The sequence below is a fragment of the Nymphalis io genome, chromosome 10 (assembly GCF_905147045.1).
Source record: "Nymphalis io chromosome 10, ilAglIoxx1.1, whole genome shotgun sequence".
NCBI classification, from domain to species: domain Eukaryota; kingdom Metazoa; phylum Arthropoda; class Insecta; order Lepidoptera; family Nymphalidae; genus Nymphalis; species Nymphalis io.
The window spans coordinates 7,197,258-7,222,651 of NC_065897.1; the positions used below are offsets into that span (position 1 = coordinate 7,197,258).

Sequence of the window (25,394 nt, forward strand, 5' to 3'; positions counted from 1 at the left end):
CTTGGCCGAGTGCCAGACCATACACTGATCGCTTACGTATGTTATCGTGACGCTCCCGACGGCTGGTCGGCCCCAGCAGTACTGCTACTACACCTTGAGGGTGTCTCAGAGTAGCGAGAAAATTCTAAGCCTCGACATGGTCCTCTATAACGGTGAGATGACATATTTAAGTAAAACTGTTCGAACATCAAACATCTGCAAATGTTCAGACCATTTCAGGTTAATGTAAAAACGAACTTAACTTGTTATCTAATTAATTTAGCCCCCTCAATTGATCTACATGCAAATATATTTAATGTAAACACACACGACTTACGAATTTTTATATTTACATTATACCTACATATTTAGATTTTTAATAGCATAACACGTTTGCAATACGTATGTGTCTATGATAATTTGTAATATTTAAATTGTTTTGAATTATTATCTTATTTAAGTAAGTTAAATTTATATTGCGTTTTTATAGTCTGATTAAATGCATATGAAAGAGTGAGTGTTCTCTCTAGATAACGCTATATTACCCTTCGCTCTTTGATTTGAAAGTTATCAATAATTTTAAACAAACTTGAGAAGACAAATACTGTTGTTATAATAATATAGGTAACGTTGTATAAGAAAAATAATAAATTAATTCAAATTTATTTTAGATTAGAAGCAGGAGCCGAACGATACATACGTACATCATAATGAAAATTCGTATCGTATTTTTTTAATCAAATAATATACCATTAGAAATTTGTCATCGTTTTTGTTCGTGTTGTAAATGTTTTAATTATTTTTAAAGATATATGTTATATTTGTTGAATTTAATCTAATACGCCATCATATACTTATATCATATATAGCTTTTGTCAGATAATCTTGACGTTTATTCATTTTGCGAAGATTGCCTAATTTCATCTTACTATTGTGCATCTATGCTGCATGCGTATGTTTATGCACAAGCAACTTTTATATAACACAAGAACATTAAATTAAATCAAACAGTCAATAGTTTAAATTTAAAGAGAGTGAAACTGCGACGTGCAGCTTCTTATATTTTAATAATTATATATATTAAAACCTTCAAACACGCTGCATCATGCAATATTGTTTTAGTAATTTTTTCAGTTTGACATTACAAAAAATACGTCTCATTTATATTATGTCCCATTTATATTATTAAAAAAATTATTGATATATTGTCATAATTCCGTCGTGGAATAAAAGAGAGAAAAGATGCAATAATTAAATCGAAAATCAACGAAAAATGTTTCTACATGGAAAAATGTATATATCGTTTTATAATCGTTCAAGTATTATTAACTACTTTTACTTATCTTTTCACTTTATTCAAATTCATAGAAAAAGCAAAGGCAAACGAGTTCCGAGTAGATGAAAGAAAATAAATCTTTAAACTTGTATGGGAGTGCCATCTTGTATCTTGTTGGGCATATAATTTGTATTTTTGTATTTGTGTTATAGAAAACTGTTTGCATTTACGACCATGGGCGTTTATTAATTACTCAACAACTAGATCCAATCACACTCAAATCAATTTTAATTTCCTATAATGGAAATCAATGCAATTTGTCGAATTATTGAAGTTTTATTTGTCAATCTTCATACTAGAATTTTGAGTTTTTTAATGTAATATGCGTTCTTTGGATGTACTTAGTTACGTACCTATTTACGAACTTTGAACGCTGACGTTCAGAAACGTAATTGTACGTACTAAAAACGTAAATGAACTGCATCTCATACGCATAATAAACAACTGATAATGTGTTGATTCATTTCGATCTGGATTATGTTTTGAATCGTAGGCCTTTGTACAAGCCCAACTGGTTAGGCCTAATCACTCATCAAATATTCTACCGCTATACAGCAATACCTACTTAGTATTTTTGTGTCTGGTTTTATCAATGAGTGAGCCAGTGTAACTAAATGTACGGTCGTTAAACTGGGCTTTGGGTGTGGTCAGAAGAAATTGCATCTAAGCCAATTTTTTTTTTAACAGTATAGATAGGCGGACTAGCATATGGGCCACCTGATGGTAAGTAGTCACCAACGCCCATAGACATTGGTATTGTAAAAAATGTTAACCATCTGTTACATCGCCAATGCGCTACCAACCTTGCGAACTAAGATGTTATGTCCCTTGTGCCTGTAATTACACTGGCTCACTCACCTTTCACCGGAAGACAACAATATCAAGTACTGCTGTTTTGCGGTAGAATATCTGACCCACCACCTCTCACCACACTGGGTAGATACCACCCTGAGTGGGTGGTACATACCCAGACGTCTTTGCTCAAAGCCCTACCACCAGTTAATCCTACTTTTACATGGTACACAACAAACCCGTGAACATTGTTGTTATTTCGTCCTTGAAAGTAAGACTGTTTTCATTTTTGATATTTGAAACAGAACATAAACATGTTTGAATTAAGTTCTAGAAAAAAAGGCCTGAGCCAACTGTGCCTTTTTATAGAACAAGAAGGTTTAACCTTCATCAATATCTGAGGTGTCGAAACATTCGCGCGAGTTGTTCCGTGTGAATCAGAGTGTGCTTGGCTTTCGCGTGTTCGCACGCCTGAAATAGTCAGTGCAGTAAAGTAATTAGCGACGTCTACACTTCATCTTAGGGCGTCTAAATCTCCCAGAATCATATTTGGTGCGATACGTAGTACCAAATAATAAAAAAAGTTCAAACATCTCGAGTGTACGGCTTTAGTTACACAAAAAAAGTGCTGGTATTGTTTTTGTAAACAATACGGTTTTATTTTAGTTCAGTGAAAAGTGTTATTTTTGGAATTTTCAAGGAGCATTATACATTGTAAGTATTCTCCCGTGACATAATCCAAATAAAGCCGACAGCTTTATGCATTTAATATACTATGCAATTATTTGCATTGTGCTACATGCAATTACAAAGAGAACTTATTATTTAACTTTCAAGGAATATGTATAATTCCTTACACGTTACTCGAACGCAACTAATTAAATATTAAAAATGGTCATATTAGACAATAAAATGATACCTTCAGAGAGTTGTTTCGTTTAATGTTTAAATCGTAAAACAAAAAGATAACCAATATTTTATTTAAAAAATTTATTCTTATTAATTTACCTTAAAAAATTACGTTTATGTTATATTACATTATATTTATTTTAAATCATTATTTATTTACTACGCATTACTATAAAATTGAGAAATCGAATAAAAACTATCTTAATTACTAAATGCTAACGATTTTCAACATAATTAATTTTCATGTCCCAGCAAATTAAGGTCATGGCCAAAAACCACTTCATTATATAATTTACAAAGAATTAATTCATTAATTTTGTATGTCGAAACGTTGAAAACGATGTCTTGAATGACAAAAACGTAAACAAAACTATTTACACAGGTAAATACTTTATCATTGTGATAATAATATAATGATAATTATAATAGATACATATGTATTTAATATGATTATTTACCATTTGAAAACAATTGTACATAATGTAACATCATATACAATATTAGAATTGAGATCAATACAATGGGAAAAATTTAAATATATTATTCACTTTTATAAAATATCATACACACGTGTTAATAACTCAACGGTACAGAGGCCGTCTCATTATATGAATTTCGGAGGTTCGACCTGAGTCCTCAAGCTTTTGTCGCTTATCTTATTATTCTTTTGTCGCGTAGCTTTACAAGCTTTTTGAAACTTTAAATCTTCTGTTGCAAGATTTCACCCAAACATACTAGCTTTTTGTCGATGGAGCTGAAGTTTTTGATACTGTAATTTTTTTACTATAAAATTCAAAGTTAGCTCAGCTGCTTCTTCACCGAGGGATAATTGGAAACTTTTGTGTTGTCAACAAGCTTTGTTAACAAAAATATTGTAATTATCTTAAGTTAACGACGGTTGTTTCAATGTTGTGTTTTATATAGAATTCTGATGAATTGCAAATGTTGAAAACACAAAAATTGCCAATAATTGATATCGTATAATTGCTGATTACTTAAAAATCTTAATGAAAAACTAACACATTTTGTACAAAAAAAATAAATGCAGAGATAGCAATGTCGTATATTTTGCTTTTAAAATATTTAAAATAAATCAATTTTTTAAATATTTTCGTCGTCGATTTTATCTGACGTTAGTTCGGTGTATAAATAAATTCATTATTATTAAAAAATACAAAATAAATGCAAACATTTCAATTCCGATATTTGTCTCTTATGATATCCGCAACTATGTCTCTTGGTAGCATGGTTGCGCGCGCAGTTTTCGTTAACGAAGTTTTCGCGCTTCTGCCAGGTCGCCGACTGAAGTAAACATACACGTTGTACACTAATTGCCTACTGTCCGCCGGAATCTCTAATCGAGTCTCTTCCCCATTTTCTACACCTCTCCCACTGTATAATCTCCTCCAGCTAAACATGGTCCATGCTGTCATTGCTTCGTCTCCGTACTGCGCCGTTTTAATAAAAACAGAATTTTATTTTTGTTAAATATTTATCTTTAAGAATTGTTCTGTTTATCTGTATTAAGAATTAATGCTTGATTGCAGATTTGAAACACAATCACAATTTTTTTTTATTGTTAGGTATAAAACTCTCGTTGGATATACAAGTTATCCGATCGTTATGAATGATAGTTCACAACTGACGCCTCGTTAAGACCGTTGAAAGCCTACTTTGTCAGTCTTTTCACATAATCGTGACATCCGCTTTGCTGCGAACGTGATCATAATATTGTGGAGTTTATAACTCGAATAAAAGCGATTCTCCTACAAATTTAGCAAAGCAGGTACAACTAGGTTTCATAACCTTGCCAAAAGAAGTGGTATAGCCGTTATAAAAATTAACTGGACATGCATAACCGTGTAGGGTTAGTCATACGGTTCTTTAATTTCTCTGTCTGGTGTAGAAGAAAAACAGCGATTAATGAATTTACATGTTACGTTTCAAGCAACTAGTTGTAGTTATATATATTGATTATTTATTCAATACTTTATTATATGTATAAGAAAAAAAAATCAAAACTTTTTTTTTAAATAGAATAATGTATAACCCTAGTAAATATTTCATCTAGGACACCAAGTATGAGCAATGATACATTATCTTATTTTAATTTAGAAAAAACATTACAATTAACAATCAAAACTGAACATAATTGGTAATTGCATCGTGCAAATGTAGTCGTTATCTTAACATATTTTAATATTTATTTTTGAATGCCATCAACCCTGACGTTGCATAACGGTTGTTTCGATGAATGCTCTAAAATAGTTGGCGGAAACTTCTGAATAGATAATAATAGAGTCGGCAATTTTATGGTCTCTATAAGCGTAACCATGTCAGTGTCCTCCGTTTCATCTGCACAACGTTTTGGCTTCAATAAACCATTGTTTCATCGAGTTAATTTAAAATACCAGCAAATTACGAATTGAACACATGAAGTGTATATGCTATAGGATTATTTAAATTGCGCTTATATATAATGGCTGGCGCATGTTCAGAATTCATAAAGACTGCGCCAAGCAAACGTACTACAGGTTTGAATCTTGAAGTTTACCCATTAAAATTTTAAACTAAAACTATTTGCAATTAAATTTTTAGGAATGAATGTATTTTTATTTAATTTTGAGGGATTAATCAATCCTAAATATAATTACTAAATAGAAATACAAAGATAACTAAAACGTAAAATTTAAACTTCTGTCTTAGGTTACTTAGAAGTAACTAAATAATTATAATGTTATCATAGTTATATAATGTTGCTAGTTTTTTTTTTTTAAATAATTAACCAGTAGACAGACTGATTGGGAATACCACGGTTTTTGTTTTGTGTCGAATGTGTAAGAAGCAAATATTTTATATTGATGGATATTAATAAACCAATTGTAATTTTCCTCAAAACCAAAATGAGGTTCGGTAAATCTATTTCTACGAATTTTGAGAGGAAGACCACGTTATTCGAAACACTTTAAACGCGCTTTATATTAACTTCACTTGTATGTATCTAACACGGTTGGAATGTAAACAAATCTATGTAATCGATTTTAACCTAATTTTAGACATCGTTGTGTTGATTTGTAACTTCGCATGTATTATAATGTTGTTCGTATTATAATACAATAATTTGATATAATCAAGCCTATAAAGGTTGACCTAAACCTTTCTACCTTAGAAAGGTTTAGGGAAGCGCGTAGCTTGTATTGATAGCACCCTCTTGGGGTGCATACATGGTTTGGTAAACAAGTTCCGCACACATGTTGCTCCTGTCACGTAGACTGCATCTCGATCTCCTCAATCGGCTAGTGAGGTCCGTTGTCAAGTGCTGTGACGCAGTGCTGTGAGTACGTCTCAGACAAAAGTTTTTTTATCTCTCAGACAAAAGTTTTTTATCCCGAAATCGGGAAAATGTGTTCATCATCTTTATTAGAGGGAGTGATTTTACGAGGATTTTCAGGGCAGGATAGCGGTATCTAAGCTAGATGATATTCCAGTTTTAGTTTCCGTATAACGAGCTGAAATAACAGGTGGTCGAGAGATGTTTATGAAGTCGACAGTACCTGAAGTCATGAAAAAAAAGGAAAATATACAGACTTATTGAGCTGCTGAATGAGTCTAGCGAAATAAGGATAGTAATAATGTATTGTGCACCCAGCTTAAAACCCCTTCAATTAATCCTTTTACCCGGTTTTAAGTATTAGAAGTCTGAAAAGTTACGTTTTAACTGCAACATTACGAACCTAAAGGGTTTCCCCGAACGATACCAACAGTTAATTAAGTATGCTCTGCAGGAGACTATATTAAATTATATTATACAGGTTATTTTGTCCTTAAAACATTAAACATGCTACGACTTATACTGAAATAATAATCTTAACTAATGTAATTTGCAACGTAACCTATCTTTTATATTTATATAAAAGACTGTCAAATATCAATAAAGATACAGATTATAGCAAATCTAAACGTGATTGATTCTGTAGCCTCTACATGACTTTTAGTTGAATAGCATTGACAAATAGATCAATAAAAATAAAATATACATCAATTAAAATAGCAAACACAATTTGCTTACAATAAATGTAAAATAAATATTTCTTCCTTTGCATCTTGATATGTAATTTCCAACTTCGGTAGTAAATAATTTATTCCTAATAGTTTACTAATAATGAGGTTAGTAGGTCTTGGCAGTTATCAAGCAAATATAATGGCTATAATATTTATAACAAAATGATATAGCTTGCGATGAAAAGAGTAAGTCTTTAAATGACGAATATAAGACTTGTATATATCAACTCTTGCTCCTTATCTACTACAATCATGTTAACGATAATCCAATTGATAGTTTAAAAAAATTCAAAGAAAAAATAGATTATTTTGAAATTCGAGATTGTATTTACTCAACGCAATGTGTGTGTACAATGTAATGTGCGTATAGTGTCAGGCATCCTAAATTTTAGTAAATCTGTTACTGTAATGTAAATAAAACATTTGAACCCACTCCCAAGCGAGATGACGTATGTTTGACCTGTATGACTCAAAGGGAGATTACATAAAGAAACGGATTTAATATACCGGATTTCTCATCCAGTCATCTAATTTATTAAGAGCTGCTAAAATAATTCGCTTTTCACTCAACAAGTACTCATGTGCGACATGTGTTTAGATGCCAATGGCTCAAAAAGCTTTTGTCAGTACCACCTGCGTCCGTCCCACTCGCACGCGCCATAACAGCTGTTGTGTGGGCGCATGTGTAGAACATCTTTGGAATTTTGATACAAGTACATACCTTGGCTCAGTTGATTTTGTAATTTTTCGGCAAAGATTGACATTTGTGATCGAAGATGTATTTCTTCGTCTCAACGTAATTTAATCAAACACAATAAGCACGAATGATTTCCTGGATTGAATAAATGTATTAGAACCCATCTAAATGAAAAGTGTGTATGGCTGATGATCTCACCGTTCGTCAATCTTGACAATGCAAAGGACCGGTCGGCCGCGGGGCGCGGTATGGGGCGGACGGGGACTACACTGCAGGGTTTGTGCGATTCACATTTCACGCACACCGCATGCCGTACGACGCGTCAGTACGACAGTAAAGTTGTCCGCCTCACGCGCGGCGCGCGCGCTGTTTTAACTATAAGCTTTACGTCTTTACTACAAAAATCTTTCTCTAGTCAAAATGTAGTGTAGTATCAAAGCAGTAATAAAACAGTGCTTAGTTTGTGTACTAAAAGTGGATTAATTTTGTAAACGCTACATGCTACGGTCCAAAGAACAATGCTGTGGGAAAAAATAACGTTCAGCTGGCATCGGCTGTCGTTCCCAGCTACCTACCTACCTCTCTCCCCCCGCGAACCGGGTGCCGGGTTCAATGTGCCTCTCAGCGTTTATTCATCGTTTGTGGGAAAAGTTGACCCCCGTTTTTAAATTTTATTGTTAACGAATTCACACGATTTCGTTTTTGTGACTACCGCATCTTAAAATCATCAGATTAAAAAATAACGTATTAGTTTTAATTTATAATAATTGTCTGATTTAAAATAATGCTGGATAGTGATTTGAACAATTAATTTGGATGTGATTAATGAGTGTGAAACGTGAAAAGCAGTTTAATAAGAACTAGTCGTCAAGGTCACTACATACCGCAGATCTACAATATTGTTTGTTTAAGCTTTGCCATGTTTGTTGAGTATCAAATTCTTCGTAATAATTATATCTTTTTGATACGAATAACAACAGTTCGTCAAATGAAGATTAAACGTATGTTAAATAATAAGTTTACACATGATCGTAGTATTACGAAACAGCCGTTATAGTCGTGTTATATTTAAAACGTGCTAAGGTCCATTGTACGTGATTTTAAAGTGTTTAAAGGAAATATGTGAAGTTAATTAAGTGTGTGAGAATTATTACCTGTCCGAGTCAGTGAAAGGAATATTCAAGATGGGCAACCAGGGTTCATCTCCGCATGAGCCGCTTGATCGTGTCCAAACTCAAAATGCAGATCTGAAAATGGTACGATTTCTTTTCATTTGTCATTAATGTATTAATAGGTATCTATTGTGCCAATACACTTGGACGAATCAAATGGCTTTGAAAACCGATAATTGTTTCTGATTAAACACAATAGAATACATGACGTCATACTGAAGACGCAAAATGTGCATTCATAATTCATGGCTGTTACTTTATTCAATTTTTAAATTGTTGAATGTCATTTTGAAGAATGGCTTTATGACCTTTCGTTAAAAATCAATTGTTTTAGGTTTTATGTTAAATCTTTTCGAAATTCGTTCTTATTATAAAGGATTTGAAATTTTTGTCCTGCTTTGAACAACGGCAGCTGCAAACGTAACCTTAATCTCGAAAGAGACGAAAAAATCATTAATGGGCTTAAAATATTTTAAAGTTACAAAAAAGTAAATTTTCGACAAAGTCCTTCTAACTTCAAACCAGTTTTAAACGCAGAAACTTTAATTAACAATCTTAGCAACTGAGTGTAATTAATTAACGTTTCTGGCTTAAATTGGTTACATAATTCGGAGTAATTGATTTAATTCAATTGTCGTTGTCCGAGTTTACAGTTGTCAGTATCGTAGACTGACCGGTATTTATATTTTCAAGGTTGAAGTATACAGCATTCGAATGCTTCTTTTTCGTTGAAATTATCTATTTCTATAAAATATTTATTGAGAAGCCACGTTGATGCATGGCTAAGGTTTTTTTTATATACTGTATAGTGGACAATTTTAAAGACCCTCTTTTAATCACATATCTTTACGAAATAAATACATATGTATAAAATGAATCACTTCGATTACCAAAAAATCCGTTACCTAACACTTCAATTTATTTGTCATCAATTAATTATGCTGTATCGTTTTGTTTATAATGAATTTTGTTTTTACTGACTCTTAGCTGAGTCAAATTATTATTAAATATGAAAATTATTATTTTAGCAAAATAAGCTTTTAGAATATTAGGTAAGTACATTTTATATTAACTGTAAAGTAGAAAAATATATAGAAAAAAGAAGTAGTGTGAATTAAGAAAGCTGTTCTACGTGTAGTATAATCAGGGGGTAATGTTATTAAAGCAATTTGAGAATGCTTATTAGTTAGTTTTTCTGATGATAGTATGTTAATCTAAGCAGAGAGAAAGCATTAGTATTTGAGAATCAAGTTAAATACTTGAGAAAATACATAATGATATATCCGCCAGGTAGAACGATATAGCCTATTCCGATAACAGGAAAAGTAAAGACTACTAAATAACTTTGACATTGGCGTGATATCATTGGTGGGAGATCTTAAATAATCTTTGTGGATTCGAGAAAAAAAATCATTTTGAATGAGTAATTTATTAAGAAGAAAAATTAAATTGGATATAAGTTTGGTGGATTGATATTATAATATAAAGGTAGATTAATCTAGAATTGTATTATATATTGTTATACTTTACTCCATCATCGTTTGGAATACGATAGGTTTTTATATATTGATTAGAATATCTTGTAACATCACTAAAATACTGACCAATGTATTAATACATTATATAATCAAAAGGATTCATATAAACAACCATTTTTATGTAAAAAAACGTGTTTTCTAATTTTTTATTTAGTAACAAAGCTTAAATCACGTAAATCGGCTGTTACGTTTTTCAAAAATAAAAACAAAATCCATAAACAGTTACATTGATTATTGCTAATCAAAGAAAATATATGCGACCAATGAGGACGTCACTACTACTTCAAGATCAAGATTTAAATCTTTCAATACGTTTTTAAGTAGGTTTCTAAATTATTTTCTAAATCAAAATGATTTATAAAAGAGCTATAAAATTGAAATACAAAAGCGTGCCATGAGAATGAAGATAAATAATAAATTTCACAATAACGTAATAAGTTAGCGACCTTTAAAAATTCAATTTGTTGAAACAATGTTTTGTGAAATAGAGATGTGTAATGCAAACACGTAGCGGTTTGGTCATCTGGGTTTTAAAATTAATACGGCTCTTGAGTTCGCTCGTGTTGAAAATAGGGTAGCGTTGAAGAGGATTCACAATGTGTGATTTTTGTACTTTATGTATCCCAACTTTATAATATGGCCATTATCTTCTGTAATATGTTAATGTTTTTAATGTACACTCTTGAACATCTGTTAATTGTTATAATAAAACATATCAACATGACCTCTATTTCACGAATTTTAACACTAAATTAAATAAATATGAAAAAGTACACTTATATTTTGATTCGATTTATTGCAATCGTTCAAAATAATTTAAGTTTTTAGTTACCAAAATAAACAGGTTTTAATACCGCAAAACAATTCACTAATAAAAAAAAACATGCAATGATTATCCTATCTGACTATCTCTCGTTTCAATAATACTTATTGAATACTGCTTCATTGTTCTACAAATATAATAAGTAACAAGAAAACGATTACATATTCAACTCGTATAATTCTATCGACTAGACTGATTAATGTATGCGAGTTACTCTCAGGATAACTTTGTGCGAGCGATGCTCGAACCAATGGCAAAATGACGTAAGTCACAGCAACGTTCTGTCACAAGGATTTATGTATATTATTTGATAATTATTCACAATCTTATCGTCGTCGTCCAATCACAGGTGCCTTATTTAGGCTTTCGCAAATTTTAATATGAGATAAAATTTTAATTATCTTAAATATCAACTGCATTGCGACATTAAATAATGTTTAGAACTTTTATATTAATAAACTGAAAATCCCGCAACTCTGTTTCCGTCAATTTTATTTTTAATTTAATTTTTAATTAGTCTTTATTCTCTATATTATAAAACGAATTTTATAATAATATTTCTTAAAAAAACAATTAGATATGACAATTATATAATAAAAACAAACAAATATAAAAAAAAATGTGTTTAGTGTAAAAACAAATTTAAGGACACTTGACGACTGATACCCAGTGTACATTAGCTCATTACTCAGGATATCTATATATAAATATTATTCATTACGCTCAGTTTCGTGGTATAATCCTGATAAGGTAACAAACAGCAATAGTCTAACCAATTATAACTTTAATTGTTACTCGAAATTTGTGTAATAATACACGCAACTCCGCGCGATTTCACCCGCGTTAAACGTTACTTCTCTGCCCTCTACTAGTTAAAGCCGGTTAAGCTCCATGTCATACAGTCTACACATACCTTTCGCAATAAATAAGCTATATAACGTAATTATTTTTTCTTCAGTTCTCTTTCATGATAAGTTGTTTTAGTAAAAACGTCATTGAAATTTATACATAAAGTTTAAATCCCTCAAGAATGACTAGAAGCATTCAACCGCTCTCCGAAAGCCATATAAACACAATGGTGTCTATTTACAGAATCAAGTACACATCGCACTACCTATTTGCTTCGTAAGTTGTCCCGCCGTCTCTTAAGCAAACAACTTGTGCTAACGTACGTTGAAGTCAGTTATAGTGTAGGTATTTTTGAAAATAAGCGTTCTGAAACTTCTATAAAATTTATTTTAATGTTCAATCATTATAATAAATTTTATACAGACAGAATGATCATTACATGTATTCCCTATACCAATGGAAGGAGTAAACATAACCAAAACTCGGATTCACGTATATAATGCGATTTGCTAATAGCTCTGCTATATTATGCACTATAAGCAGTTCCTTATTTTTTATATCTTTATTTATAATACAGCACCTCCAAAAACAAGTTATATCCACTTTAATTTTAAATCCAAAGTTTTAAAAATAGCTTCGCCGACATTTAGACGCCATTTTTTCACGAATCCATAATGGAAATCATAGTTTAATTAAGGTCTCCAACCAACCAACCAATTATGTCGCGTCTACTCATGGTCAAAGTTGTTTATTTGTCTTTACTCCTCTTGTCGAATGTTCTGATTTTCTTGTCGGTTCTTCTCGGTAGAAACAACATTCCGAACCGAGAGTAGTACATTTTTAATCTTGTGAAATGACAAACGATTGATTGATGATTCAAAGGTGCTTGTAAAATTCTCCTTTTATATATATACGCCATGTGCCACTAACCTTGGGAACTAAGATGTTATATCCCTTGTGCCTGTGATTACACTGGCTCACTCACCCTTCAAACCGGAACACAACAATACCAAGTACTGCTGTTTTGCGGTAGAGTATCTGATGAGTGGGTGGCACCTGTAAGTGGGTGTAATTAATTACAGGCACAAGGGATATAACATCTAAGTTCCCAAGGTTGGTGGCTCATTGGCGATGTAAGCGATGGTTAACATTTCCTACAATGCCAATGTCTATGGGCGTTGGTGACCACTTACCAACAAGTGGCCCATATGCTCGTCCGTCTTCCTATTCTATATAAAAAAAAAACCTACCCAGACGAGCTTGAACAAAGCCCTACCACCAGTATATCTTGAATGAACGTTTTAATATATGTTCAAATGGAACTTTCGAGAAATATTAAGGTTTGTAAAGGCGGATACAAATACCCACACCTAAATTGAATTTGTTGCTCTGTTTGTCTAGAGAAAGTTTTTTCGAGTAGTAAGTGGTTCAAATAAAGTAAATATTGATTGAGTAGACACTAGTGAGATAACGAGCTATGTCACGCGGTTTCACCCGTGTTAAATGTAACTGTTCCCCGTAGGTCGTAGAGTACCTAATGTTATATAATCTATTATAACCTTTCTCTATTAATGGGCAAAAGGCAAAAATATTTTTTCAATCGCCTTGAAGGTACCGAGATTACCGCGTTCAATCAAACACACACTTCACAATTATAATATCAGTACCTATAGAGCAAATACATTAGCTGGCTAGTAATGAAAATACCTACACAAATATACTATAAAACCAGTGCCATGGCAATCAGTCTCTTGGCCATGGCAAACAAAATTACATCTTGTAAATCAAATAATTAGTATATTATTTATTTAATAGGTACAATTTATTAAGATTAATACCGTGTGATTTTTAGATAAGTATAGATAAATGTACTTATATGCCGTGACCAGAGCAAAATATATGAATTGCTTTATTAAAAATAAAAATTAATACATTCAGAACCTTTGATTGCAATAAACTGTCGTAAGTGCCCTAATCTATGAGAACGACCTTAATCGCATGCTTGAAAGTGTCATTATGCTTATGATAATTGGGAATATGGTAAAAGTACCTACTATGTAAAGAAACTATCGTAATATGAAAGATCCATATCAATGGGATAAGTAGTGTAGTACATTTTTTATAGACTTACGTAGTAGATATTTAAAAAAACTATTAAATACAATAAATGCAAAAACCATTTCAAGTTTTACGTTATAATAATAAATTACAATGTATTAATATTATCTATTTAAATTAACTAATAGGTTTTAATTACTCAGCAAAATATTAGGAATTTTAGACTAAATTACTTATAATGGTATTTCAGAAGTCGTCAGTGCGCAGTTCGTTGAGGCGGGCGCGCGCCGGGGCCGCGCTGTCGCCGCCGCGCGCCGGCATGGAGCGGCTGCGACGCTCCTTCCGCGAGTCCTTCCGCCGCCGCAAGGGCTCCCCGCCAGAGTCCGCGCGCCCGCACCAATGGCACGCGGACGAGGCTGCCGTGCGCGCCGGCACCTGCACCTTCCCCGTTAAGTACCTCGGATGCGTTGAGGTTTTCGAATCCCGGGGCATGCAGGTTTGCGAAGAGGCGCTAAAAGTTCTCCGGGTAAGTAGTTCTATTTTTACTTTAATATCCAATTAATAAAGTTAATTCTATAAGATCATGCTCAAAAATTAGTTAAAACACTACCGAGTCAGGTAATCAAAATCATATTAGTCAATATCTCGATAAAGAGATGTAAAATTTCGAGAAGCTGCTAGGCATAATTAATTTTAATATACCTATTACCTATTAAAAAAAAAGTTCTGTTTAAAGTTAACTCTTGTATAATGAACTCATTGTCTTGTACTTTTGCATATCTTCATATATATATTCGAAAACTTTTCGTATAAATAAAAAAACAAGATGTATCAAAGTTATATGTAGCTAATCAACAGTCCACAAATGTTTGATCCGCTAATGTACAAGTCTAGAATATATACGATAATTTTCATTAAAACACAAAGTAGGTATTGGATACAATATCTAAGACTTGAAGTCATAAAAGTGCAAATAAAACCTCCCACGGGAGACAGCTAATTTACTAGTACTTGATTAAGTACTTCCGAATCCGTTGAAAAGCTAATGGAAGCTATAAATGGGTTGCAAGAGATGAACATAGGTGCGTTCAATTGTTAACAATATTTATAAAGTGTCATTTAAGCTGCAAAAAACGTCGCTGCAAAAACACAGGAAGGCAAACTTATTCTTCTTAAGTTACCGGATTTCTTGTATCATTTGATCGTTGAAAGGAAATTTAGAAGGCTACCTGTTTTTAAACATGGACAATGTCATTTATCATTTTACAGAATTCTCGCCGACGTCCCGTTCGTGCCGTATTACATGTTAGCGGAGACGGTTTACGCGTAGTGGAAGAGGAGACTAAGGGGCTTATAGTAGACCAGACCATTGAGAAAGTCTCATTCTGTGCGCCCGATAGAAATCATGAACGAGGGTTTAGGTAAGGGGTCTAATTATTGTATGTTTAGTATTCATTGTCATCATCATTTATACCCTATTCCAATCGAAGGAGTAAAGATAAATAAACCTTATATTAACATAATTGTTCCTATATTATGCACTACAAACAGTTCTTGATTAATATATCTGTATTTATAATACAACATTTCACTAAACTACTTACATTGACATTAACTTCACTACCAAAGTTCCGATAACAACTTGGCCGTCATTCAAGACGCAATTTTTTTTGCGAATTCATAGTGAATCTCATAGATTATTCGTGATTTCGACCAATGATATCGCGTCAATGCAATTTCCAAGTTGTTTATTTGTTTTTTACTCCTCTTGTGATTGGAATAGACTATAGTACTATAAATATGTTTAGAAAAACAGTCCCACAAAACAGTTCCACAAATAAAATGTGTACCATCTGTATGAATGGTGGAAAATTTATTGATTTACAAGATTGTTTACTTTAAAAAGTCATAAAAATGAGTATTTGTAATAAAAAAGTTATATCTTCGGTTCTTCTAATAATATTATAAAAATCCGTTACACTTTACACAAGACTAGCGTACGCTCTATTTCGGTGAACTCTAACAACAAACATTACATCAGCTGATATTTTTACTCATTACAAACTTTGGCTGGAGATGTGAGCTATAAATTACTCTTTTCGTGAATCGTGGTCTGGCAAGTCGCCACTAATTTAAAAACACTTATTTCCTTGTAATAAGGATCAAATTACTATTATAACAAATATTTATGATTGATGGTTGTTTTAACGGTCATTCTATCTGATTCTTCACCATATCAAATGTAAATCTAAATCAAATATCGTAAATTTAAATATGCACGGTCACCAAAATTTTATTTTTTGTTATTTTATTTTACATCACGCTCAGCCGTAAAGAAAAATATCGTCAGAAAATCTGTCAGTGTCCTCTGATATCTTGGTAACCCGCAATGGAACAGCACGTTAGATTTATATCGAAACAACTTACTTAATAAAACAGGAACCTTTACTGTGTGTAAATCGTTCTGTGAGTGGACAGTTTTAATTTTCCTATTTTTATATAATTGTTAACTAAGTAATACAACATTAAGTACATCCTGTTTTTAAACATAGGTAAATGTCCCGAGTGGTTCATTATCATAGATTATTAACTTGACATGATGGTAATTCTAATCTTTGAAACTTCGCTTTGAATATTTTATTTTGCTTATATAAACAAGCGTACTGTCTAACTTATTTAACTAGCTTATATTATCTCTTAAAAGTATTAAAAAGTATTCAGTGCAAATAAGGTAAATCTCGTTATAGGGTTACGTAATTCACTCGTTTCTTATTACGTACTTGCGATGAAACCGAAGAAATGTTGACTCTTAGTGACTTGAACGTAATCTTATGTCTGCGAAGCAATATTTCAAAATTATGATCATATATGTTTTATTGCTTATTGCATAATATTTTACAAAATTTTCAGATATTGTATATTTCCGTATAAACATATTTACTATAGAATAAACAATTTGATTAAAAAATAATAAATAATTATAATATTATAATACGATTTTCCGTACCTATCTTCCTATATACTTATTATTCGAAATTAGATGATTTAAAATATAAACGAATTATTTTATAATTTTAATTGTCTCTTTATCCTTATTACACGCATCAACGGAGCAACTTATAAACACGAATGTTAACACGAACTGTGCGTGGGTTAAACATATTATATTCCCTCTTTTAATTCTAGGGCTCACATAAATTTAACTGTGGGGAGAATTTCTTAATTATTTGTGCACATTGCACCGTAGGAGAGTCTTCTGTCACCAGAGGAACTTTAAGGACCTGGAGAGAACCCTCTCAATATTAAAGGAATAATATTTTTATGGCATAAATATGTTGATAAATATTTCAGATTTAGTGTAAAGCATCACGTTATACAATTCCAGTTACATCTGTCGCGACGGCACCACCCGGCGGTGGATGTGTCACGGGTTCCTCGCGTCCCGCGACAGCGGCGAGAGGCTGTCGCACGCGGTGGGCTGCGCGTTCGCCGCGTGTCTCGAGCGCAAGCAGCGCCGCGACAAGGAATGCGCCGTCTCCATGAGTATCGACGCGGCCAGCCACGCGTTCACTCGACAGGGATCATTTAGAAAATCGGGTAAGTACTTAATTCAATACAAAAATTTACTGCAAGAAAACACTGCATCTAATAGCAATTTACTATGTAAATATATTTAAATTAAATTTAAAAAAAAAACTCGATTTCCTTTTTCTAAAATATTTATATAATTGCGAATAAATCAAAAACTAGTCGAATTTATCAAATAAAAATAGTTGAAACCGGTAGTACAAGTATAGGAGTATTCAGTGTTTGAACTTAATTAATATGTCTGTAATAAATTTGTTATCTATATTATATTTTAGTCCGCGTGTAGTATCGTGTGATATTTTTTGATAATTTAATAAAACTATTATAGATATGTTCTTGTCGATTGTTTCGTATAAATAATTAAATATATATTAATAATTCAATAAAATTCGTGACTGTTTCTTATAAAAAAAATGTGTAAAAACAACATCAAATTTTTAATAAATATGATGATAATGCTAGGTATAACGAGTCGCCGCACGTCGGAGGTGGAGCCGGCCTCGAGCCCCGTGACGCCGGCCGTCGCGCCGCCCGCCGTGCCGGCGCCGCGTTCGGCGGCACACAACCCCTTCGCCGTGGAGCGCCCGCACGCCGCGCCGCACCTGCTCGAGCGACAGGGCTCCTTCAGGGGATTTGCGCATCTTAATAACAAGTTCGTTATATTTTCTTACTCATTTATTAATCAGAAATTAAATAGTAATACATCGCATAAATCTTAAATAAACATATTAGTTTTACATATTCTATGAGATTTGCTAATAGCTCTTACATAATAAACAAACAATTCTTGTTGTTTGTTCAATAATTTGTTATAATATCATGACTAAACAAAATAATAAAATTAAATACAGATTCGTTTCGCGTTTTTTTTTATGCAGTAGGTAGGTGGACGAGCATATAGGCCACCTGATAGTTGTGGTCACCAACGTCCATAGACATTGGCATTGTAAGAAATGTTAATCGCATCGCTTACATCGCCTATGCGCCACCAACCTTGGGATCTAAGATGTTATGTCTCTTGTGCCTGTAATTACACTGGCTCACTCACCCTTCAAACGGGAATACAACAATAACAAGTACATCTGTTCTGCGGTAGAATATCTGATGGGTGGTACCTACTCAGACGAGCTTGCACAAAGCCCTACCACCAGTATAATAGTTGCCATAATAGTCACGTTGCGATGGCTAACTTATAGAAGTATGACTTTAAAACACTGAAATTCGATTACCTATCCCTTTCTTTTCGCGAACATTTTGACGTTCCCTCGTCATTAAATATGGACATGTGCATATATCTATAAAAGAAGACATTAAATCATGTAAAATAAAAATAGTAATACAAATGAATTTTCCAGTTCACCGTTCAAGCGCCAGATGTCACTACGCATCAGTGAGCTGCCTTCTAATCTAGAGCGACAACGTATAGGGTTGGGTTCGCCCGACGCTCTTGCCGCGCTGCCGACGCCGCCCGCCGTGCCCGCCTCTCGTGGGCTTTCCGACGTGGCGCCAATTGAGGTACGCCTGTAATATTATAAGCAAAATTAAAACACTATTGACATCGAAAGAACAGAATTAGAAACACGAACACGAGTTGAGATCAGACACATCAGATCCGAGACATCTTTTATTATATTTATATTTACGTATGATTTATTGCATATAAATCAATAACAATAATCGACCGGTTGTCCAGAGGGTGGATCTACCAGTTATCTGTCCGATAGCTGGTTGGAATCACTACGGGTACGCGACCCCGGACTGCTCTAGCTACTAGTGTCACATTCCTGTATCTTCCGTGATCACAGTATCCTCCCCCCTCTCCTTGATAAAACTAATATTAAACCCGGAGCGGTGCCTCCGTTTAGGCGTAAGCCAGTCACCTGCGGCCAAACCAGCACCACACGTATTGACTCGTCATTCCTGCGGATCCTGCTGGGGAGGAGGAGAGGGTGGCATGGGTACTGGGCAAGCCCGTGTTGCCATAAAGTCGCCTGCCCAGGCGTAGCAGCATCCACGGAGAGGACACTTCGCTCACCTGTCTTGCAGGTGGAAAACAACACGGAGAGTGGCTTGCTTAAATCATCTGACAAAGATGCAGAGGCCTATATATAATCGACCGGCGAATAATCGACCTCAACTTTGTTCTTTGACTAACCACTTGCACTAACCAAACACAACTTTTCAGGAAAAAATGTCAGAAGCGGATCCAGTTGCTGAAATGTGTCAGCAGCTGTCGCTGGGGCTGCGCGCCCTGGCCGAAGAGCCGGTCCCGGTGAGCGGCGCGCTGCCGCACCCCGACGCGTGGCTCGGCCGCGTGGCGCGTGCGCCCCCCCTCGCCGCTGCCGGCCGCGCTGCCTCCTTCGCCGGACACTCCGCCGTCACCACCAACCCCTTTCTAGCGCCCACTCCTGCACATCTATAAACGACTCCTGCTAAGTGGGAGATCGATGAAAGCATTCATGGCTATTTAAAATAATACAATCTTTTTAACTTTTGCAGTTATGTTGTGCTTAACTATTGAACATGAGAGAGATGTAAAACTTTTAATTTTTTTCTACAGTCGTTGAGCGATCTACTATATATGTACTTACGATTGCTATTTCGCACAGACAATCGTTGTTGATAACAGATATTGATTCTAATGTTTCAATACGACACTAAGTTTTAAGTCGTAATTTCATAATATCTTAACAGAAATCATTATATACCTTATAATAAAATGTTAATTTACAGTCGAAGCTTATTCCACCAACCCGCATTGGAGCAGCGTGGTGGAATAAGCTCCAAACCTTCTTCTCAAAATGAGGAGAGGAGGCCTTAGCCCAGCAGTGGGACATTCACAGGCTGTTTCGGTTACAGTCGAAAATATTTTGTTGCCTTAGGTGAAGCTAATCAAAAGAGGAAACTATTCAGGGCAACTTTTCTGTTACATGTTTTTAATCGCATATTTTTTTATTTGTACAATCGAAGTAATTAGCCGTCTCATTATTGCTAATTCTGATACACAATAAGGTAGTCTTTTAAAAAAAAATGCAATAATTTTTATTTGATCCTAAGTCAAAAATATTTGGAAAATATTATAACTTTAGTATATTTTTCATGTAGTTTTGTGAGTACAATTTTATTGCTTTAGCAAAAAATCGTCAATAAAAAATTCTTTTCAATACGTAAATGAAACTAGTTAATGCTCAAACTTCTTTAGTTACTTACTATAATTGTTATATTATTAATCAATATCAGGAGAATCCGTCATATTATTAAACAGTAAAAACTGTAAACTCATATATATCTAATGCTTGTAGTCAATCGTAATAATACTTGTGCACATTTGTAATCTTGCACGCTGTGTTAAAAATTATCTACTTATAATAAAAATTAGCATTATTCTGATATAACGATCGCCATTTTAATGGTGTGAGTAGTATATAAACAGTTGACTATACTTTCTGATTAATAATTTTTAATAATATTTTTATCAAACAAATATACAGTAATTGCAATATAATTTTTGATATTTCTACATTATAGAATAATTAATCCCATTAATTAATTATTATTAATGTCATTACAATAGAAAATTTTGAAATATATCTAAATGTACTTAATTCCTTTATTAATGGCACTGAGCTTTTGCGCTGCACTTAAGTGTTGTTGATGTAATACGTAAATTAAGACTATTTCCATGCTAAACGTCCATGGGCAGTATTAAATAAAGCCGATTGCATTATTTAATAAAACGCGTAACGAACAATACAGTATTTTATCGTAAAAATAACTACGTACTTGTATAATACTTTTGGATTTATATATGTATTTCTTTTTGTATATAATTGTACATTTATAGGTTACTTAAAAGAACATCATTTGTGAATCTGTTTTTGTTTATATTTTTTTTTTATGGAACTAAAAATAATAGGGAGATTTTTCGAACAAATTATGTAATATACTTTGGTAACTGTATAAAGCACGTATGTTTTGTGTGACGACTCTCGATTTAATGTTAATTAGTTACTAAAAGTTTTTGTTATTTTTGTAGGTACTATAATTAAAAAATCTTTTAATTTTAAAAAAAAATTATTATGAGCAAAAAGAGGATTTGTAATAAGTTTTTTCCTAAGATTTTCTACTCGATGATTTGTGTTCAACTGTTTCTTAATTATATGCAGTGACTGAACTCTCTTACTTATTCCCATCCCAAAGCTAATGTACTAACATATACTTAAAGCAAACCTCTTTTTGTTTCAAACAAAAAGCACAATGATTATTGCACAATAATTGTTGCATTTTACATTCCACTTATTACAATATTAGTGAATTTACTTAAAACTTGACGCATATTAACGAATTAATTAATATTTCGCTCTTGTAATTACAGTTATTTTCTGAAAGTACTTAATGTATGGAAATATAATTAATATTGCTGTTACTTTTTACCTCATTTTCAGAAACCTGTCAAAGCAATGTATTGCCTGTTCCATATAAATAATTTCTAGCTGTTTTTTCCAGTGATTCGAAAACATTAAAAAATATATGTAATTTAATGTGATATAGTGAAACATATTTGGTGTTATGAAAAATATTTATAATACGCTATTTGCACATTTATTAATATCCTGCACGCGAAAGTTTAAACCTCAGTTGGTGGTTAAATGTAAAGTACATGAATCAATAGAATTGTTCCGTAACTAAAGACTAGTTTTAATTGAATAAGTACTTACTTCTACAAAGGATATTTTCTTATGTACTCCTATTTAAATATTCGAAAATTATCGGACATGTTGTACTTAATATATCAAAAACCAGTTGTTTAAGAGAATTGTTGGGTGTTTTTGTATATTTTTCCGATTTTATTTGTGGCTAAATTATAAAAAGCTTGTATATACAAGGGGATATATGTAGATATTTTAGATAACAAGAGTTCAAATATTATGAAGAGTAATAAAATATTATGGTTAGTTGATTTTTTTTTTGTTATTTATTCCTTTTTTGTTTATCCAATTTACAACATGCACACAATATAAAATAAATTGTTTAACATGAAGAATTCAAATATGATTTTATTTTATGCTAATTAAATATTTTTATATATTATCATTTTTTAGAAAATAAATGTTATAAAATAATAAAACAAAATATTTTGCTGCACCACTTTATTCATTTATACATGAATATATCAACGGCATAAACTTCAGTGCCTACAAACTACCTAAACAACGTAACTATTGTCTGTTTTTTTCCTATACAGTTTATGTGATTAGAACATTCACTTATTAATTAAGTAAAACACATACAGTTATATATGACATTATTTTAAGGGCAAACTGACATGTGCTAACAGCTTATTGAGGTTACAATAATCATCTTGTTAAAACTATACTCATTTATATTTCCTCCTATGAATTTACAAATATAGAAAACTATTTTGATTGATATATTTAAATACATTAAATTTTTCGCTACACGCAAACCATATTTTCTCCAATAAAAGCTTACTTATTTTAAAAAGCTAGAAAAAAGCAACTATATGCTGAACAATAAGTTTTTTTTTTACAAATATAACAAACAGTTCCCAATATAAATAGACAATAATAAATCCAGGGCAGACAATTCTCTCTGGTACAGTATGTAGTTGTGACTAGGAATGTCATTCAAATGCATTATGAAAGGAGATATTACATGAGATAGAAAACTTCAAGTTCAATTAATATCATATACAACAAACTACGTACCACAATATAACAGTGACAACGAGTCAACTAATTGATTTACATATAAACATTAATATCGCATATAATATTTTTTTAAATAATTTTATTAATTTAATATTTCTTTACTTAATCACTGCGAGGAAAAATATAAAATAAATTCACGCAAACATGACTAGTACTAATTATAAAATAGAATAATTACACAAATATATGTAGACATAAAAAAAAACTATGCCAAATAATATGAGAAAAAAAAACCTTTAATAATGTAAAGAGCGAAATTATAAAATATCACATTTTGCATAACAATACATAAAACAATTATCATTCCGATTATAGACATATAAACAGTTATTCGAAAATTTACAAAATTTAAACATATAGCCCATGCCATGATTATATGGAAATATATTTGAAAGGAATTTAACAAAAAAATGTTTTTCTAAATTGAGATCTAAAAATATATTTAAAATAATATCCATCTTATATTAATTAATACTGACATTTCATAAAATAAGAACGTTGAATTCAATCTAACAACTAAATACCTTGAAAAATTAAATTAATGTAAAGACTTCAAGTATATAGAATTAGATTGACAGCTATTTTGTACGTTTTTGTTAGGAAAATAAAATGTTAACTTTAAATATCGAGCCTGTGTTAAGCTTTTAATTAAATTTGAAACCTGTTTATATATAAACTAAATCTGCTTTATATATATATATATATAGTCATTTACAAAGCAGGTCAGAGGTTTTTATATTCATATAGAAAATTTAAATTGATTTATGACTCGCAGCATCGGCGTTTTGGCATAAGTATATTGCTTACTTGCGAGATCACATGCTTATGTATAGTTTCATTTTAAGCATTTTGTTCATATAATTTATACATAATATCATTAAAAATAAATAATAATATCTCTCAATAACTAAAGAACGCAAACAAATACATTACATTATAATATTCATTATGACGCCTATTCGAATGGCATATTACTTTGGTTATTTATTCCGTTGCGACGATATTTTTTAAACGGACAATTTTATTATACAGTTGTCGGACAAATGGTGGCCGTCTTGATATCTACAATTACAAATTCAAAAAAATTATGTATCTTTTAAAATGTCTTTTCCTTGTTTTCGTGTATAATGTCTCGAATTATTATTAATACATGCAGTCAAGCTGTATTGGTATATATTTAATTAATAAAATTATAATTTTAAACTTTATAATTATTCCTTCCCAATCCTTGGATAATAAATACTTTCTTACTTTTTTTTATATCTCATTCTCGTGATTCAAAGCCTTAGTAGTAGTTTAGGTATTGAAACTAATTTTAAAGGAATATTATATGTTAAAATAGTAGTTTTTTAACGAGTAGTTAACAAAGCGATAATCTTGATCGCAAAATATTCCACATTCAAGATTTCAATAATTAAGCGTTCCGTCAGATTTCGTAAAAAAATTGTTAAATTGTTTTCTTAGATAAGCAAGTCTGCTCTTCTTAGGGCGGGTCGTATTTGACATATTTTGTATATCAGTCATCGAGGCAGGATGTGATCGGTGAGCAGCGAGCTAGTCGTTGCCGGCGTGGATGTGGTCGTGGCACCGCTGGCACACGCGCACGGGCCGCAGCGCGCGCAGGCGGCGCACGGGCGCCTCGTAGCGGGAGCAGCGGCCGCAGAACACGGCGCCGCACTCGCGGCAGTGGTGGCGCCGCTCCAGCGCCGTAAACCGCACCTGCACAGAACCATCGAACGATATTCCTTAATTTTTTTGATTTGTCATTTCCAAAGTAATTTAGGCTTGGCTCATATACTTTATTATTATATTATATTTTGTATACTGGTACTAGCAATTGTAATAAAAAAAGATCCTCA

At 32.5% G+C, this 25,394-nt stretch overlaps 2 protein-coding genes across 9 annotated transcripts in view; one reads left to right on the top strand and one right to left on the bottom strand.

Moving 5' to 3' along the window:
• The window catches only part of LOC126771043 (protein numb), a 29,810-nt gene extending 7,047 nt beyond the window's left edge, over positions 1 to 22,763 (top strand). Inside the window, exons 1-7 of one of the 3 annotated variants that reach the window (XM_050490713.1) lie at positions 2,554 to 2,821; positions 14,466 to 14,741; positions 15,485 to 15,636; positions 17,601 to 17,812; positions 18,266 to 18,455; positions 19,159 to 19,318; positions 19,989 to 22,763. In XM_050490713.1, coding sequence (XP_050346670.1) covers positions 14,535 to 14,741; positions 15,485 to 15,636; positions 17,601 to 17,812; positions 18,266 to 18,455; positions 19,159 to 19,318; positions 19,989 to 20,225 — 1,158 coding nt within the window. In that variant the 5' untranslated portion in view covers positions 2,554 to 2,821; positions 14,466 to 14,534 and the 3' untranslated portion in view covers positions 20,226 to 22,763. Of the gene's footprint in view, positions 1 to 2,553; positions 2,822 to 8,098; positions 9,032 to 14,465; positions 14,742 to 15,484; positions 15,637 to 17,600; positions 17,813 to 18,265; positions 18,456 to 19,158; positions 19,319 to 19,988 lie in introns of those variants that run through there. The other 2 variants (XM_050490712.1, XM_050490714.1) reach the window with 2 other exon arrangements.
• A 173-nt stretch (positions 22,764 to 22,936) lies between these two features.
• Positions 22,937 to 25,394, bottom strand: part of LOC126771034 (WD repeat and FYVE domain-containing protein 3) — a 30,375-nt gene continuing 27,917 nt past the window's right edge. For all 6 annotated transcript variants that reach the window (XM_050490687.1, XM_050490684.1, XM_050490686.1 and 3 more), the window contains one exon: positions 22,937 to 25,254. In XM_050490687.1, the coding sequence (XP_050346644.1) occupies positions 25,090 to 25,254 (165 nt within the window). In that variant the 3' untranslated portion in view covers positions 22,937 to 25,089. The remainder of the gene's footprint in view (positions 25,255 to 25,394) is intronic.